Genomic DNA, 18,040 nt, shown 5'->3' on the forward strand with positions numbered 1-18,040 from the left:
TGAATAAGTCAAAGATTTGTTATAGAATGGGTCGAGCATCTCACTGTACTCAAGTGGAACGAGTTTTGCTAAGAAATTTTGTTCAAGAAGATAAGACATAAATATATCGTGAATACACTGCGGCGTTCCGAAAACTTCATTACAAATGCCTTAAAACCTTTGAAAAAAGGAAACACGCAAAAAAAACCCAAGAAAACATCTACAGCAGCTGACCATCGTATTGCAATTTTAACGAAATCTGATCCATTCGCGTCATCCAAGACCAATTCAGCACAAATTGGAAAAGTGATAGGTCCGAGAACAGTTCGCTGTAGGCCGTAAAATTCCAATCTTCCAGAAAGAATTGCTAAGAAGGTTCCACTATTTCGAAGCCAAAGCCTTTGAAGAAAAATGCAATTTGCTTTTCAACAGCGTTAATGGGCCTGGTTCAGAAGGAATCAAAAAATGGCGACATATCCTTCGGAGGGACGAATCAAAGGTAAACCTGTTTTCCTCCGATGCACAACGAAACGTTAAACGTCCAAAGTGCAAACAGTTTGATCTGCGACACGCGCAAAATATGGTAAAGCACGGAGGCGAGAACAATGAGGTTTGGGGCTTGCTTTTGGTGGAATGGCGCAGGTCCTATTCTTCACAACGCCACTATAATGGCAAGATTCGAATGCAAGGGTAAAGGATGGACATCCTAAAGGATGTCATGCAGTCCTATGCCAAAGATAACGTGCCATTACATGACAGTTTCAGCAAAATATTGACCAAGAACACATATCGAAGTATGTAAAGGAATGATTTCGGGATAATAAAGTGACTATAATTTCGGACCATTCCAATCTCCTGTCATCAATCCCGTAGAAAATTTACGGAATGTACTTAAAAAGAAGTTATTCGATCGAAATTTCACAAATAAGGATCGTTTGTGGGAAGCAGCTTAAAAGGAATGCTACACTATACCAACGGAAATTTATCAGCGTTTGAATGACTCAATGCCAAGACAAATGAATAAAATTTGGTTGAATAAGGGAGCTTACACAGGTTACTAGTTGTTAAAAATGTTGAAGTCTTAAAATCATTGGATTTGTAAAATTTTAATGCAATGGATTATAATACACCTATTTTATTGACCAGGTACTTTTTTGGATTTTATGGAGAAGAAAGAGTTACGACAAAGCATAACATTTAATTTACAAACAAAAGTGTTCTTTTTCATATTTACGACTGTGCCTAACTATTAAATATTTGAATATAAAAATATTTTTAGAGAAAACTCAAAATTTCATGTATTTTTATCTCACACCTATTTTATTGACCAGCATTGTATGTACTTCGTAAGACTTTATTCAAAGAATTTAAATCCACTTACATTTTTTATACAATCACTTTAACAATCAGAAATATCCTGTAGTCGATGATGCACAAAAATCAAATCGAATGTTGTAAAAACACACTTATTGTCGTTTGAGTATCTCAATGTAAACTAATAAAACGCTGTCGTACACAGAAAAAAATATTTTGTAATTTTAAGTTTATTTTCATGCACATATTTGGAGCATGAATATAAATGTAAAATTAAGTTCCACCAAAAATCCACACGACTTGTCGTGCTTTCTTCAACGAATTTTATTATAATTCTACACATGGATTGAAAATTACAGTTTCTTCAAAAGGAAAGCCAATGTACTTCAATGTATTTTTTACACGCTTATTGCTGTAAAATGAATGACATGTAATATTACACGAATGAAAGTGTAAAATTGTATGCTTTTTGATGATCCAATTGAGTGCATTGATTTTCACGTAATTTTCAATCAAAGCTTTGATTCAATCTTTGTATGTTTACATTCGTATTGATTTACATGTCGTTTAAATTTCATTATTTTTTTGTGTGTACCACCATTTTAATTATTTTCGATGCTCTACACGAGAACATTGATATTAGTTCGCGTAGTGCTTCAGAATCGCGATAGCTGAGGGGGGTCGGGTTTACCCAACGGTCGGATTTGCCCCTCCTTACCCTACTTTTTACTAAAATGAACTATTTTTGAGTAAATATTGCAAGATATAAAAAATATCGTATATGCCAGTTTCTGGTGTATACTTCAAAATATGATATTTCATATGGCAGAAATGGTATTTAATGTTAAGCGCCTTAATCGAAGTTATTATTTGAAAAACCTATTTTAATCCACCTAGCGGTGCAATTGTGCCTTTCTCAATCATGAATCACGAGAATGTGAAAAAGTCGGTTTTCAGAGCAATTGTCTATTGAGAAAGGCAAAAAGTTATGTTTTTATGCAAAAGTTCCCATAGCATTGAAGAAAAGTAGTAGTTGGTGTATATGGACAAATTATGCGCCCTAAAATAGTCTTCAAGTTGTCCAAAAGTTACTTTAGTGTAAATTGAAAACTTCAAAATTTATATAAATAAAACCGTTTTTATAAGGAATACCCCAAAGTTTACAATTGGATTCCTCGTACAATAGAACGTATGAAAGATACAGCTTGCATGTCTGCATCAAATTTGTCTGAAATATATTGCTCTACAACTTCATTGAAGACAGTATAGCTCTATCTCGAATCGTTAAAAAGTTCAATTTTAGATCTTACTAAAATTAGAACCACCCTAGCTTCTATTTAAACAAACAGAAGGGCCTTACCCTTAGTACAAAAACTTTTCTTGCGCGACATCACGCTTGACTAGGGGTTTGCTCAGGAACACAAATTGTACCTCCGTTTTTCGTAGTTACCGTCAATCCGTTGCTAGCTTAGTCCTGTCACTAAGTTAGTGTCGGATTCTGATGAGACGAAGTCGAGACGCAAATTCCATAACTAATTTAACTTTTCTGAACATATTACCAGGTTTTAGTAAAAAGATAAAATTCCTGTAAAATTTACATTCTGGACCACTGTGTATTGCCAGCACACGCTTGAAATCTGTTTATTCAGCTCCGACAGAAAGGGCGTTCTGCTTTTTCAGTGGTGTGTGATAATTGTATATTCTGTGTATACATGAAACTGACACGCCAGTGCATTAGAGATTTTTGGACACAAAACCCGGACCCAACCCGAACTCGACGGGTTTTGAGTCTGGTACGGGTTCTCTAAATTCTCGGGTTCGGATCGGGTTTCGGATTGTCAAATATGAAGTTCATAGGCTCATTTCGGGATCGAGTTTTTGAAATTTTAAACTTTTGGGTTCGGGTCGTGTTTCGAACAAATCAAACCAAACCATTTCTTGCCATTGTTTACGTCCAAGGATGCAAAATGCCTACCTTTTCTGCGGCTGTAATTTTTCTGCCTACATTCTCATTTCTCTCTCTCGATGCTGCTGTCATTCGCTAGTGCCCCGATCAGAATGAAATACCAAGATTATAACAGAACACAATTTTTGTAACATATTGTGTTATAAACTAGGTCTCGTTAGTAGTTAAAATAACAGAAATTTGTAACAAGTAACAATGCAAGATATAGTTTTGAAATATTCCTGTTATGTGTTTCTGATCGGGGCAGGACGCCCAGCGCTGTACGGCTGCCTGTGTGCAAAGCAGTAACATGACAAAAAACTACTGTCCCCAGTACAGCCACCAGACGCGAGCGGTACAGCTTCTCTTTCCTTATTTTACATTTTTTAATATTTTCAATCTTTTTAATATTTTTATTCAAAAATTACGACAATGAATGCGGCTTATTTACGCCACGGCCGGCATCAACGCTTTCGTGTGCGGACCTCTCCCTTTGACTATGGAGAGAAAAATGTACAAAGCGAGAGAACAAACTTTACTACGCCACACTCTCACCGAGCACCGAGTCGGAGTACAGCAGCAAAACAAAAATGTATTCTACTGCTGTACGGGAAAACGTACTCGGTTTGGCTACCGTTCTGACAAGAGCTGTAGTGATGCGTCGCTGTAGCGGGCTGTACGGCTTGTACAAATGTAAATATACCGAAAAAAATGTAGTTTATCGGTACCGTTAGCATCCCTGTTTACGTCTATACACCATGAAGGATAGTGTCAACCTTAGCATGGCCTCCCTGCTTGCATAGATAACCATAGGCGACTACGTACAACGGCCTGGAGTTGGGACTCACCAGACTGTAGACATTCAAAAACAAAAAAAAATGTGATTGGTGAGGCAGGCGGAACAAAGGAGGACGCGTTTGCATTTGCAAGGAGCGGTAAGCTCCAGAGCTAACAACTTACACCACCGGTAGCCACAGCGAATACCAGCAGCGGTTAGGTACAGAGTGAGCCACGAGGAAACCAACGTAAGATGGGGGTACTGAATCGAATGTTCACCCCCGAGATCCGGTAGCGACATCACCCAGAATAACTCACATCTTGGGAAGTCGTAATTGAGATCTATGAGTTCGTGAAGGACAAGACAAGGTAAAGCAGCTAGTGACGAGTATTAAATCGGCCATAACAGCTGCTGAAGGCGAGCAGAAGGTGCTCTTGATGAGAGCTGAATCAGCTGAAAAAGCTCTGATGGAAGCTGCAGAACATGCGATGGCAGAAACTTAGGTGACACCGACGGGTCACCACGATACTCGTTTGGAGAAAAGAGTAAGAGACATGTCGGTGAGCAAGAGGACCTGCAAAAGCAGAAGAGCGAGCTGAAGGGCACCAGCGACCAGAGGAACGTTGGGAAAGACCGTGGTTGGTGCACCGTAGGAAGGCAACAGGCGAAGCGGAGAGAACGGAAACAGAAGGAAGAAAAGAAGAGGGAACAAGAGAAGAAAGTGAAACGTAAGCCTCCTCAGGAGAGATACAAGGGCGATGCACTGATCATCGAAGCGAACGATACGACGTCCTACGCCGCTCTTCTCCAGAAACTAAGAGGGGACCCAGAGTTGAAGGAGCTGGGAGAGAACGTCGTTGAAACGAAACCCACTCAGAAAGGAGGTTGGAACATCGAGCATAAGAAGGATCCTAAAACCTTGGGTAGCAAAACGAACGTAAGAATCTTATCGCAGGAAGCCGTAGTCGAGTGCGGGGGTCTAGACGAGATAATAACCGCAGAAGAACTGAGGGGTGCACTGATCGAACAAACTAGATGACTATCCGGATTTGGCAACAGTATGGAGGCACTCAAACGGCGGCGACTCGATAAGCGGTGATCGTTGCCAATAAACCGGCAAGATAAAAGTCGGATGATCGGTGTGCTTGCTGAGAATCGCTCCGCGAGTTACCAAGCAGGTAGAGCGATGCTTCAGGTGCTTGAATCTCAGACATTAGACCTGAAACTACAAGAGCTCGGACAGGTCTGCACTGTGTATTAAATGCGATGGAAAGGGGTACGTTGCTAGAGACTGCACAAGGCAACCAAGATCTGCAAGCCGGAGGACGGAAACGACCACACGACGGGTGGCTTCAAATGCCCTGCGTACAAAAAGGCGAAGGCAGCACAACAATGATTGAAATAACCCATCTTAATCTAAATGATTGTGACATTGCACAGCAAGTAGTGTGGCAGTCGATAACAGAAACTAAGTGCGACGCTACAATTATTGCAGAGCCGTATCCTGTTCCTCCCGAAAACGATGATTGAGTGGTGGATAGTGCAGAGATGGCGGCAATCCAATTTGATGGACGGTTTCCCTGTTGAAGAGGTGGTGGATAGCACACACGAAGGCTTCCTGATCGCCGTGATCAACGGCGTATTCGTTTGTAGCTGTTATGCTCGACCACGTAGGGAACTAGAACAGAACAATCGGATGCTGAACGCACTAACCGACTCGATAGTCGGACGAACGCCGGTTGTTATAGGAGGAGACTTTAACGTTACGCAAGAGGTTACAGCCTATTGGAAGCCCTGGCGTGCAACAAAAGTTCCGCTACAACATTCCGTAAAGACGGTCGGGAACTACGGCGCCGGTGGTTGAGTGGTTAGCGTGACCGCCACTCATTCCAGTTGGCCTGGGTTCAATTCCAGCCGAGGTCTTTGAGATTTTTCTGAGGTGAAAAAATTAAAGGGTTGTGTACAGGACACGACCACGATGACATTAAAAATGTAGCTTTTTTCAAGAGCGTGCAAATGAATTTTATCTATCACGCATATCGACTCACGTTCTTGTTCACTCGCCTGTTTTCAATTTTTACAATTTGCTATATACCCTCCCCATCAAAACATAATTTATTGAAGGTCTTTTAACGGTAATCTATTAATTAATCAAGTATCTCACTAGGTGATTGGCATTATTTTGCTGATCCATTTAGTAAAAATAGGCTGGTCTGTCCAGAAAATATATTCAAAAGAAAAGTTCCATATTGAGAGCTGTGATGAGGAAGCCCACGCCCGGCAACGGAAATATACAGATTCTCCATGAAATATGAAATTTAATTTTCCATTTAAATTTTCAATAATGTACTAATGAACTTATGTAAACAATCTTAAGTTTAAGTATTTCTTGATCGATTAGTGGTGGAAAAAATGAAATTATTTGATAAATTACATTGTTATGCAACGTTCGCACTACCAGTTAAAACGGGTTTTTATGCTATCTTGGTGACATTTTTCTTGTTGCTAATTATTAAAACGTGTTATAACTCTGTAGTGTAAACATTGTATTATTAAACCAATTCTGCATCATGCATAATTATATCTTCAGTACAGCGGTTTGTTTCATAATTTAAAACAGATTTATTTTAAAATTTAAATTAGTATACCCAACCGTTCTATTTGTTGTATACTTTAAAACGCAATTGGAACTGTGTTTTAAATACATAGGGTAGGACAGATATTCTGACTGGATAAACTGGGAAAACAATTTTAAGTCCAGTAACGCTTAAGACATGGCTTGAATTTGAATTGAAAAAGAACACCTGCTTCAACTGCTGCTGGGACGGTAAGTTCTGTTTTAAAATTTTCCGTTGTGTGCAGTACGAAACAAAAGTGTTTGAAATTAGAAAACAAAAAGTTCTGCTGGGAATGTGATTGTTTCCGATGCAATTACACTCAGATTTTTCACGCAGGGGATACAGGCCGTGTAAATGAAAACCGCGTAAATTTAAAAAAAACGCGTTAATGAAAACCGCGTAAATTTCAAAATCCGCGTAAAAAAACCTGAGTGTACTCTCCTATATAAAATACTACGCTGCTGAACAGTGCAATAACTACAGAAGCACGTTGTCAGATGCCTTACTGATAAAAAACATATAACCGAAATATGAAACATGAAAACCAATAGGCTCTTTACCCTACGCAGCTACAAAGCCCGGTAAACATGGATTAACAAGTTACAACGCACACGCATGCATAAAAATAAATATATTTTTTTTCAAACGCAACACTCTTAAGCAGCACACACCGTATTGAATTAAATCCAAACCACCCCGCCCACCCACTTTGCAAATCATTCTGTGACACCATGCTGGTACCCGACAAATCCGCACACGGCCACCGCTGCCGAAAATGCATAGCGTCTACCGCTTATTGTAGTGCCCAGACGCTGCAGTCATGATCTTACCCGTTCGACATTAGAACAAAAACTGATTCAAACGGGTACGCGTCACCTCTATTTATAAACTAACCGTATATGGTTTAGTCACTTAGGTGCGAGTGTGTGCAAATGCCAACGTTACCGAAAATCGATAGCGCTTATTGCATCGCCCGGAGACGATGTTGCTCATATGGGATAAGAGCAACAACTGATTTAAACGGACATGCGTTGCTTCTATTTATGACTTTTCGTGTTTCATTGAGCAACTAAGCTACCCTCTCTTGACGGCTGTGTTTGAGAAATCTGCCTTACGAATGGTAATTTTCCCGTTTTTCGTGAACTTTTTAATTTTACCAATTTCCAAAAGTCTACTTTTATTGGGGAGATATTAAATTATTACCAATATTTAAGTTAGGTGTTTCTGAATCGGTTGGTGTATGAATGATTAAAATCCAAGATAGTGGAGTAAGACATTTTTAATGTCAAAAATCTGTGGTCACGTCTTCCTTCGGAAGGGAAGTAAAGCTGTTGGTCCCCGGTCCATGAAATTGGTGGATCGATATCTAGTCCAGGTAGTGGAATCACCTCTCTGGCGTCGATAAAGAAGAAGTATATCCAACTTCTATACTCTACTAACAAAAATATCCTCCTCCCGTGATACTTGTGGAATGCGCAGTAGTATATACGGCCTCTAGCAAAAGCAAGTATCGGACTAACAATACCTCCCCTTTCCTTCCGCGATCTACGTTCGGGCCTGGCCGGCGCCGGTATTGATCAGAAACACTTTAGGATTACCAGGAGTTGCACATTGAAAGATGTTTCGCTAATCCCAAGCATAATTATCTACTGATTCCCTGTGCAACTTTAGCTAGTCCCGATCGATAACGGAGTAGCAGCCAGGGGTGGTCGCACAAGCTTAAGCTCAAGCTCAAGCTCACATTCCGTAAAGACGGTCGGGAATCCATCATCGACATAACATTCCGCAGTCTTTCGCTGATGAAGAACATGAATGGGCGAGTTAGTGAGCAGTACACACATAGCAACCACCAAGCGATCCACTATAGCATTGGTCGGTGGTATTGTATTGTAACGCGGAGAGCAAGGAATGGCGAGCGTAAGTGGAAACTAAACGATTTCGACAAGGACCTTTTTGTGAAAGCACTGAGTCACTCCGATTCTGAATGCCGACGAACTGTCCGAAATAGTTGCGAGGGCATGAGGTGTAACAATGCCGAAGAAAATAGGGCCGAGGAACCGCCGGCACCCGGCGTACAGGTGGAACGAAAGGCTCAGTATCCTCTGAGATGCCTGCCCAAAAACTAGAAGACGCTTTCAGAAAACAACATCTGAGGCAGTCAGAGAAGAATGTAAGGTAACATTCAGGGCGGCCAGAGCCGCTTTTAAACGCGTGATAGTGCTACCTGCTACAAGGAGCTGTGCACAGAAGTAAATGGAAACCCCTGGGGCGATGCTTACCGTCTCGTGCTGGCCAGGATCAAAGGTCTAATGATGCCAGTCAGAATGTGCGCTACAAAATGAAGATTATCGTGAGGGGTGGGCGTAGCGTATTGGTAAAATCGATTGCCTTGTACGCAGCGCACCTGGGTTCGAGTCCCGACCCCGCACATAGGGTTAGAAATTTTTCATAAGAGATTTTTCTAACCCGAAGAGGCGAATGACCATAAGGTTAAAACCTCTATAATCGAAGTAAAAAAAAAAAAAAAAAAAAAAAAAAAAAAAAAAAAAAAAAAGATTATCGTGGTGACAACACTGGTGACAATCGAGTATCCAACGACAAGCTCCTTATAGTGGCAAAAGGACTGAAAGCGAAGAAAGCTCCCGTACCGGACGGTATTCCCAACGTGACACTGAAGATCGCGATCCTTGCGTTTCCGGACATGTTCAGGCTAGAAATGCCTGGACGAAAGCTACTTCCCGGACAGATGGAAGATCCAGAAGCTGGTGCTGCTGCCAAAACCAGGAAAACTACCAGGAGCTCAAGGGTCGTATCGGCCTCTATACCCGATCTTGGCAAACTTCTGGAAAGGGTCATCCTGAACAGGATGACGACCTACGCTGAAAGTAATAACGGACTATTGCAGGAGCAGTTCGGGTTCCGCAAAGGAATATCGACGGTGGACACCATCCGCGGTCATCGTGAGCGCGGAGAAAGCATCAAAGCAAAAGAGAAGCGCCGTGAACAGCGTGTTCAACAGTGCCAACTGAGTAGCAATTGTCGTAGCGCTGCACAGAATGCGGGTTCCGGACTATCTGTGCAAGTTTTTGTAAAGATATTTTCAAAACCGAATACTGCTCTACGAAACGAACATGAGGCAGAGGTCGATTAGGGTCACGGCGAGAGTATCTCAGGCCTCCATACTCGGCCCAACGCTCTGGAATATAATGTACAACGGAGCGTTAACACTGGAGCTGCCCACGGGAGTTGAGATAATCGGCTTTGAAGATCACGTTCTCTTGACGATAACCGACGAGACCCTTGAGGAAGTGGAGCTGTTTACGGCAGAGTCAATAGGCATCGTAAAAAACCTGGAAGTCAAGTTGCAGCTGGCTAAGCACAAGTCGGAGGTAGTGTTGATCAATAACTGTAAAAAAATCCAGCGTGTCGTGATCAGCGTTGGGGGACAATCCATCCCATCCATGCGTACCATGAACCAGCTGAGTGTGATGATCGACGATCGATTAAATTACAACAACCATGTCGACTATGTATGCGAGAACAACTGACGTATTGACAAGGATCATGCCGAACATCGAAGCAGCAAGATGCAGCACGAAACGTCTCCTGGCGGGTGTCTCAACCTCAATACTGAGGTATGGTATACCGGCCTTTGCTTCAGCGCTTAACTTAAAGCGCAACCAGACGAAGTTGACAAGCACGTTTTGCCTAATGGCTGTTCGTATCGCGAGTGCACACAGAACGATATAGTCGGACGCGGTATGCGTAACTGCCGGGATGATTCCCATCTTCATCACTCTGGCTGAGGACGTGCAATGTTACCAGCGGAGAAATGCACGAAATGCCAGCAGACTGATCCGAGCGGACTCGTTGGCTAAGTGGCGGTAAGAGTGGGACAATGAGGATAAAGGAAGGTCGACTCCACGACACATCCCAAATATGTCAGCTTGGGTATGCAGCATGGAGAGGTGAACTTCCATTTGATGCAGTTTTCGTCCCGGCACGGATGCTTACGAAAGTGCCTAGATCGGTTTGGACACGCTTCGTCACCCCTCTGCCAAGAGTACATGAATGTGAAAGAGATACCGGAAAACGTGGTCTTCAAATCCCTAGTAACAATTTAGGTTTTATGGTAGTTTTATAGCCTCTCATAAAACATAGATTGGACTTGTAGCGTGCTATAGAACTTCAATTGTTACTTGGGATGCCTTAGGTTCGAAGAAGTTCGTAGGGGTATGCCCGGTGTGACAGTTGACAATATCGTCGAAGAGATGTGCCACAACGAACATATCTGGGACGCTGTCAACAGAGAGGTTACGAGTATTCTCTCCGAGCTGCAGAGAAAGTGGGGACCAACAAAGTAGCGCCATCTGCTAGAAATCCACCACAAATCGGATATCAGGAGAAATTCCGCTGCCGAGGAAGTCTTCGTCGGTGTAGACTAGGGGGCCAGTTGAGTAATACGCAACGTAGCACCGGGTTCGGGTCGTCGAGGCCTCAGTGATCCGGATGTCAGACTTCACCGGAATCACCGGACTGACCTTGACACTATACCGGGTAGCTCGCAAGGAGGCTAGATTCAACGACGGGGATAGGAGCGAGTAATAGCTAGCAGTGGTTCGTTGAGGCGCCAGTAAATCGGAAGTTACGCTCCGCTCGGAATCGTTGGACAGACCTCAGCACCTATTAGCTAGCTCGTTTAGTCGGGTAGGTCCACCGCTGGAGACTAGAACGAGTTGATTGGGACGAAGCGGGGAGCTAAATGGCTCACGAAAACGAACATGGGTATTGGGAGAATTCACAGTAGGGTAGTTTCATCGCAGTGGACTATCCGACTATATCACGTCAAAATAGGATGCTAATTGGCTACCGAGTGAAATTCCGCTGCCGGGGAACTGTCAGCAGGAGTAGGGTAGTTCACTGCCGGATAATATCCGAGTAGATTTCGATGAAGCTAGTAGCTGAATGGCTCAAGGAAGCGGGTATCGAAGTCGGGAGAAATTCCTCCATCGGGGAACTCTCAGTCGGAGTAGGGTCACCATCGGGGACTATCCGAGTAGATCGAAGGCTGGGAGCTAGATGACTCACGGAAACAGGAGCTAAATGGGTCATGGAATCAGAATCTAAGCGGCTCGCTTTATTTTTGAGATTCAAAGAAGATGAAAATGATAACAATTAAAAAAAATATCCTTCATGCATGTTTCACCCTACGATTACTATCATTATTTGGATTATTTTGGTAGCCAAAATTCACATTATATAGGTCACCCGAATGCTCAAATCATTCCTGAAGTGTGATAAGCTGTTCAGCATTTTTTATTCTGCCGAGATAAAAATATAAAAAAACAGATGTTTCGACTCTTGGGTGCCAGATCTTTCTTTGTGATTTTGTGTCCAACCTCAATAAAATACGAGTATTAAATTTAATATATTTAACAGAGGTATTAATAAGTAAGTGAAACAATGCAATTTTCTGGGTCGCAAGATAAAACCATCTCATAAAAAGGTACCGCCTCCGCCAGCTCAAATCAGCGAAAGAAGCTCTCAACATCGACCACGCGTTTCCATAATTCGATCGCATTAAAACGACGCTCACCCCCGTCAGCCGTTGTTTTATCCTATTTATCATAATTCCATTTGCCCTCTAGAATCTATCGCAACTGAATCATCTTTCAGTTTATGTATATAAGTATTGTATCTAGTATTCACACCCCAAGTCTGTCGCTCTTTAGTAGTGCAAGCTGGTGGCAGCTATCAGCGCAACCCCCGGCGGAAAAAAATGATAAAGGGCTGTCGAGATTGTCTTTCACATTTCAAGTTACCACCAGCAGCGTGTCGCCAATCCGTTATGTACACACTATCGAAGTACGCGGAAAATAACGAGTAACCCGGAGGAAATGTGTTTCCACGAAGGACAGATCGGATTCCCTTGCTTTGCAGTCACAATCGAGGCTTGAAAGAAAATCTGCTCCCCCGAAGGAAAAAGGCGGCAGAGATGAGCGGGAATTATTTTCCATTCATTGAACGCATTACCGCCACTTGTGTTCATCATAATAAAAAATAATGGAATCAGTCCAGTCAACAAAGAGTGAATGGAGACAGTGATTGATTGCCACACTGCGATTCAATTAGTAGGTCACGATTGTAGCTCCATGGAGCAGAACGTGTTTTCCTTCAACCTACCGAATGCCTCCCGAGAAAGGGTGAAAGATCGTCGTCGCATCGTTACATGCAGTCAGGATGAAGCATGGCGTTATCGAAACAAATAAGACAAACGATTCCTACCTTAGCGCGCTTGATGAGCTCCTCCTGTGCGGCCTTGATGTTCTCCTTCTTGCCACCCCAGGCACGCAGTACCGAGGCCTGCAGGGCACGTCCGTACGAGAACGTCAAAGCCCACGGTCTCAGCAGCGGTACCTGGTTGATGGCATTCAAATTGACGGAAGCTTCCTCCTCGGATTGACCACCGGACAGGAAGGTAACTCCGGGAACGGCAGCCGGAACGGTGCGACGCAGAGCCAGCACGGTGGCTAGAGCGATATCCTGAGCCGATGGCTTGTTCGGGCAGCTCTGTCCAGCGGTGACCATGTTCGGCTTCAGCAGCGTACCCTCCAGGTAGACATGGTGATCGCTCAGGGCCTTGTACACGGCAGCCAGTACGGTTTCGGTAACCTTCTGGCAGCGGAGCAAATCGTGGTCACCGTCAGGGAGGATCTATTTCGAAACGAGAAAATTTGGAATTTATTTAGTTTTTGATGGTGGGTTCCTTCAACTACGACGGATCTACCTCAGGTTCAACGATCGGGACAATGCGCTGCGACTGGCAAATCGAAGCATAGCGAGCGAGAACGTTAGCGTTCTCCAGAATCGACTGGTAGCTTGGGGTGTTCTTGCCGATCTTCAGCACACAACGCCACTTGGCGAAATCACAACCATCCTTCTTGTACTGGGCACAGCGGGCAGCCAAATCGTCCAAGCCTGTGTGTGAGTAGAACAAAAATAAAGAATTTAATTATAATGTTTATCAGCATCAAGCAAGCCTAATCAAGCATAATATGAGCCACGTGGCACTGATGGATTCAGCTCTGCACGACAGATTGTTTTTAGCATCGTGTTTCCAAAGGGTAAACACTAGGAACAGCGTACATCATCTAGCTGCAGGGATAATCACCCTTGTGTGTGCGGGGTGGTGCCCTTCGGATGTGTCACTTGCGGCGTGTGTCAATAAAATAGAATGCATGCTTATTACAGGGTAAAGTCGTGCACCATGGAGCTTATTAATGCTTCTACTAATAAGCATTTTTCAAAAAAATTAAAAATAATTATACTCTTAAACTTTGTTGAAGGTAAGGCAAGCATAGAAGATATTGTATCCAGCAGTAAAACAACAATCAGATGCAAAATTTGACCAATTTTTTAAATGCATATAAATTTATTTTGGCGGCCTTTTGGTAACTTTATAGGGTCATCTACTCATATAAAAATTAATAACCCGTTTTGTTTCGTTTCATCGAATCGCACACTGCTTTCCAATCCACAAAAAAGGATGCGACAATCAGTTGATTACACAATCACACATACACCAAGTCCCCGATAACCTGCTATGAAAAATGTTTTGTAAAACTTTTAATTGAGCTTCATAGTTTAAACCAAAGCTTGCATGATGAGCAAGGAACATTCAATAAAGAGGTGAAAATTACAATAATGAATTTTCCTAGACAACCATGCAGAAAATGTTTATTGCTTTGAAAAGGGTATTGTGCAATATTTTGGGCAATTAAAGGAGCACCAAGCTATCAAAGAATAAAATTTTATGGAAAATAGCATAAAATGCATAATTTTGGAAACATTTTTTTTTCTTGTGAGATTGTGGTATTGAAGTAACTTTCTTCTTGAGTACTTTAAAAGTTAGTCACGAAAAAAATTGAACGAATTGAAATTAATGAAAAAAGACTGCGATTTCGTGAACTGAACGATTTATGAAAACCTTAACCAAGTTCCTCAAATTAAAAATAATAAACCTCAAATTCATGAAACTATTTTTGTTTCCCACAAATTCAGTTCGCGCTTAATATGTACATGGCGTTACATTCGAATGTTTCGTAAGTTGTTATGGTTGTTCATGATTGCAGGAGCTTTATTGCGATTTTTGTGATTTCTTATCACGTGACTATGATACTTTATTCATGAGTTCACTATCGGATTTTTCTGTCAGAATAGCTTAATGTCTGTTCATGATTGCAAGATGTTGGTCGCGATTTTCGTAATTTCTATTCACGTTATCGTGATATTTTAGTCTTGAGTACAGTAATTTATGTTCATGAATTCAGGATGCTAGTTATGATGTTCGATATTTTTATCACGAGTAATGTGATTTACGTTCTTGATTTAAGGGTTTTAGTTACGATTTTCGTAAATTATTTGTACGTTATCTTGATATTTTATTCTAGAACTCACTTTTAAATTTGACACGTGAAGTGAAGTGACTCGTGTTCATAACATCAGTAGTATTATTGTGATCTTCGTAATTTCTGCCCACTTTAGCAGCCTAATCTAAGTAACGTGGCGTGTATCATAAAAGTGTGAAAGATTCGCAGTATCTTGTTCTGTGAATTATATCACGAACATGATTTATGGCTCTATAATATATTTTTGGTGCTCAGCGCAGTTTTCATTTTCTGTCCAGACATCACACTGAACCGTATCAAATGATTAACGATGTTCTAGGTTCCAATAGTTTTCTTATATCTACTACGCATGCCTCTTACTGGTCACTAGCAGCTGGGCATATATGAAATTTCATGGAATAGTGCATGGAACAAAAATGATTTCACGAATAATACTACAAATTTTGAAATACAGTTCAAGTTAAATTTCATGACCATGTTGCATGAAATTAAAAATGATTAGGGATATCTTCTAAATATCACAAGCAGGCTAGATAGATAGCAAGTAATATACTAGGATTCATGAACTAGTTTACGAACCCACGAATAATATTTCATGATTTTTTGAACGATTTCATGTGCATGAATAATCCAGTCATGACTGTTGTACTAGGAACCGTGAGCCAGTTCACGAGCACATGAACAATTTTTATGATTTCGCGGAATATTTCACGAGTACGAATGGTAACTCGTGACTATTATACTAGGAATCATGAATCAGATCACGAATGCATGAATAATATTCTGCGATTTCGTGAACTAATTCACGTGCATGAATGGTAAGTCGTGACTTATACTAGAAATCATGAACTAGTTCACGATTATATACATCAATAATATTTCGTAAACTATTTCACTAGCATGGATGTTGAATCGTGAGTAATATATTAGGAATCATGAATTAATTCACGAGGATTGAATGGATTAATGAATTAAATTCCGAGTTTCATGAATTAGTTCACGAGAAAGTTTCCGTACCGCTTTGATTTTGTGAACTAATGTTCCTAAGTTTCTAAGTATAGGAATAAAATCATGAGTCAACCACTGGTTTCAAGAATAATGTTAATAAAATGGTGAACTAGTTCACGTACTAGCAAAGACATGTTGTAAATCGTGACTAAAGTTCACAAATATTTCCACTAATAAAAGCGTTACGCGGGCGTTACTGAATGGAAATTGAACATAATTATAAAAAAACGATTTTTGTTCATGGTTCTGTTTCCGTAATATAAAAACGTTATTGGTCTAGAACTCATGGCATTTTATTCACGAATTCGGGAACTATTTTTTTCCGTGTGACTATCGGATATTATTTACCAGCAAGATGTTTAAAAAAATTAAAAACTATCAGGTGTTTAGGGTTCGTAGTAAAGCGTGGTGAAACGTGTTTTAAAAAGAAAACGAACCCACATGGACAGAATTGTTCCCAAATTCGTGAATAAAGTGTCATAGAATCTGGAACAATAATATTTTCACGTCATGAAAATAAAGCAGTGCATAAAAAACTTGTGTTTTATAATTGTGCTCAATTATCCTTTCGTAACGCCTTCATAACGTGGGGAGATATTTGTATGTTTGTGAAATTCAGTCGCGTTTCGTTGTTATCCATAAATGTTGGAATATTGTTTCGAATCAGTTCACCATCGACGTGAATCGATTCTTGGCTTATTACATCATAATCATGATCTATTTAATATAGGAGTGAATTAGTTAACCTAATAAAAACCGTCTTAATATTTTCTAGAGAACTATTTCGTGAAACTGTTATTAATGTATAAAGTTATGTCTCGTGAACTGGTTCATGATTGTTTGTATATTAATAAGGATGCATCACTCGTGCTCGGGAAATGGTTCCCAAATTTATAAAATATTATTCATGGATTCATGAATCTTAGCATACTAGTAATGACTTAATATTCATACTTGTGAAATAGTTCACAAAATCACAAAATGTTATTCATAGATTCAGGATCTGTTTCATAACTCCTAGTATCTTAGCCATGATTCACCATTCATAGTTCTGAAATAGTCCACCAAATTTAGAAAAATATTCTTTCGGATTTGAGAATCAGTTCGTGATCCTTAGATTATTAGTTACGACACATCATTCGGGCTCGTTAAATGATTCACAAAGTCATAAAATATGATTCGTAGATTCGTGAACTGGTCGTGATTCCTAATATATTAGACACAACTCACCATTCACGCTCGTGATATAATTTTAAAACAAATATTTCTGCACTCGTGAATTAGCTCATGATAGCTTACAACTCACCAATCTTGTCAGAAAAATGGTTCACAAAATTATAAGTATTATTCATAGATATATAAGATTTTTTGGTCACCGCAACATATTTATTTCATGGTCTTGTTGACTTTCCTCGGTGAAAATGAAAACAGCAAATTTTACCATTAGGGATCATCCATAAATGACATAGCATTATATAGGGGAGGGGGGAGTTTTGCATTTTGTGATGATGTGTGACGACAGGGGGTAGGGGGTCAAGTCATGCTACGTAGCAATGAATGGAGAATGACTAACATCGTTTTTTATTTTTTTTTTATTTAACGGGGACAAGGGGGGGGGGGAGAATTACCGTCAAGCTACGTAATTACCATGGGGGTATTTAAAGGTTTGTGACGAAATGCTACGATGGGAGAGGGGGGTGTTGAAAATCACTCAAAAAATGCTACGTCATTTATGGATCGTCCCTTATTACATGTAACGTTTCGGCTTACTGTTCTTCAGCCATCGTCGGACGCCTACTAACATTTATTTAGCATTAACATTAACATCAAATTGTTCACAAAAAATTACAAAGCTAGCATTCACAAAACAATGACAAATTACAATCAAATCACATAATATTATATAACACATCCTCCATTCACTCGTACTGTCGTTCACTCTCTACCGCTAGGCGGGCAATCACTCCTCGACTGTCTGCGTTCTTCGATA

General features: G+C 40.8%; 1 protein-coding gene across 3 annotated transcripts in view; it reads right to left on the reverse strand.

Moving 5' to 3' along the window:
• Nucleotides 1-18,040, reverse strand: part of LOC131684464 (fructose-bisphosphate aldolase) — a 110,278-nt gene that overhangs the window by 50,019 nt on the left and 42,219 nt on the right. For all 3 annotated transcript variants that reach the window (XM_058967372.1, XM_058967370.1, XM_058967371.1), the window contains exons 4-5: nucleotides 13,422-13,612; nucleotides 12,920-13,348 (exon numbers count right to left, since the gene is read on the reverse strand). In XM_058967372.1, the coding sequence (XP_058823355.1) occupies nucleotides 12,920-13,348; nucleotides 13,422-13,612 (620 nt within the window). The remainder of the gene's footprint in view (nucleotides 1-12,919; nucleotides 13,349-13,421; nucleotides 13,613-18,040) is intronic.

This window comes from Topomyia yanbarensis, chromosome 2, assembly GCF_030247195.1.
Source record: "Topomyia yanbarensis strain Yona2022 chromosome 2, ASM3024719v1, whole genome shotgun sequence".
Lineage (NCBI taxonomy): Eukaryota > Metazoa > Arthropoda > Insecta > Diptera > Culicidae > Topomyia > Topomyia yanbarensis.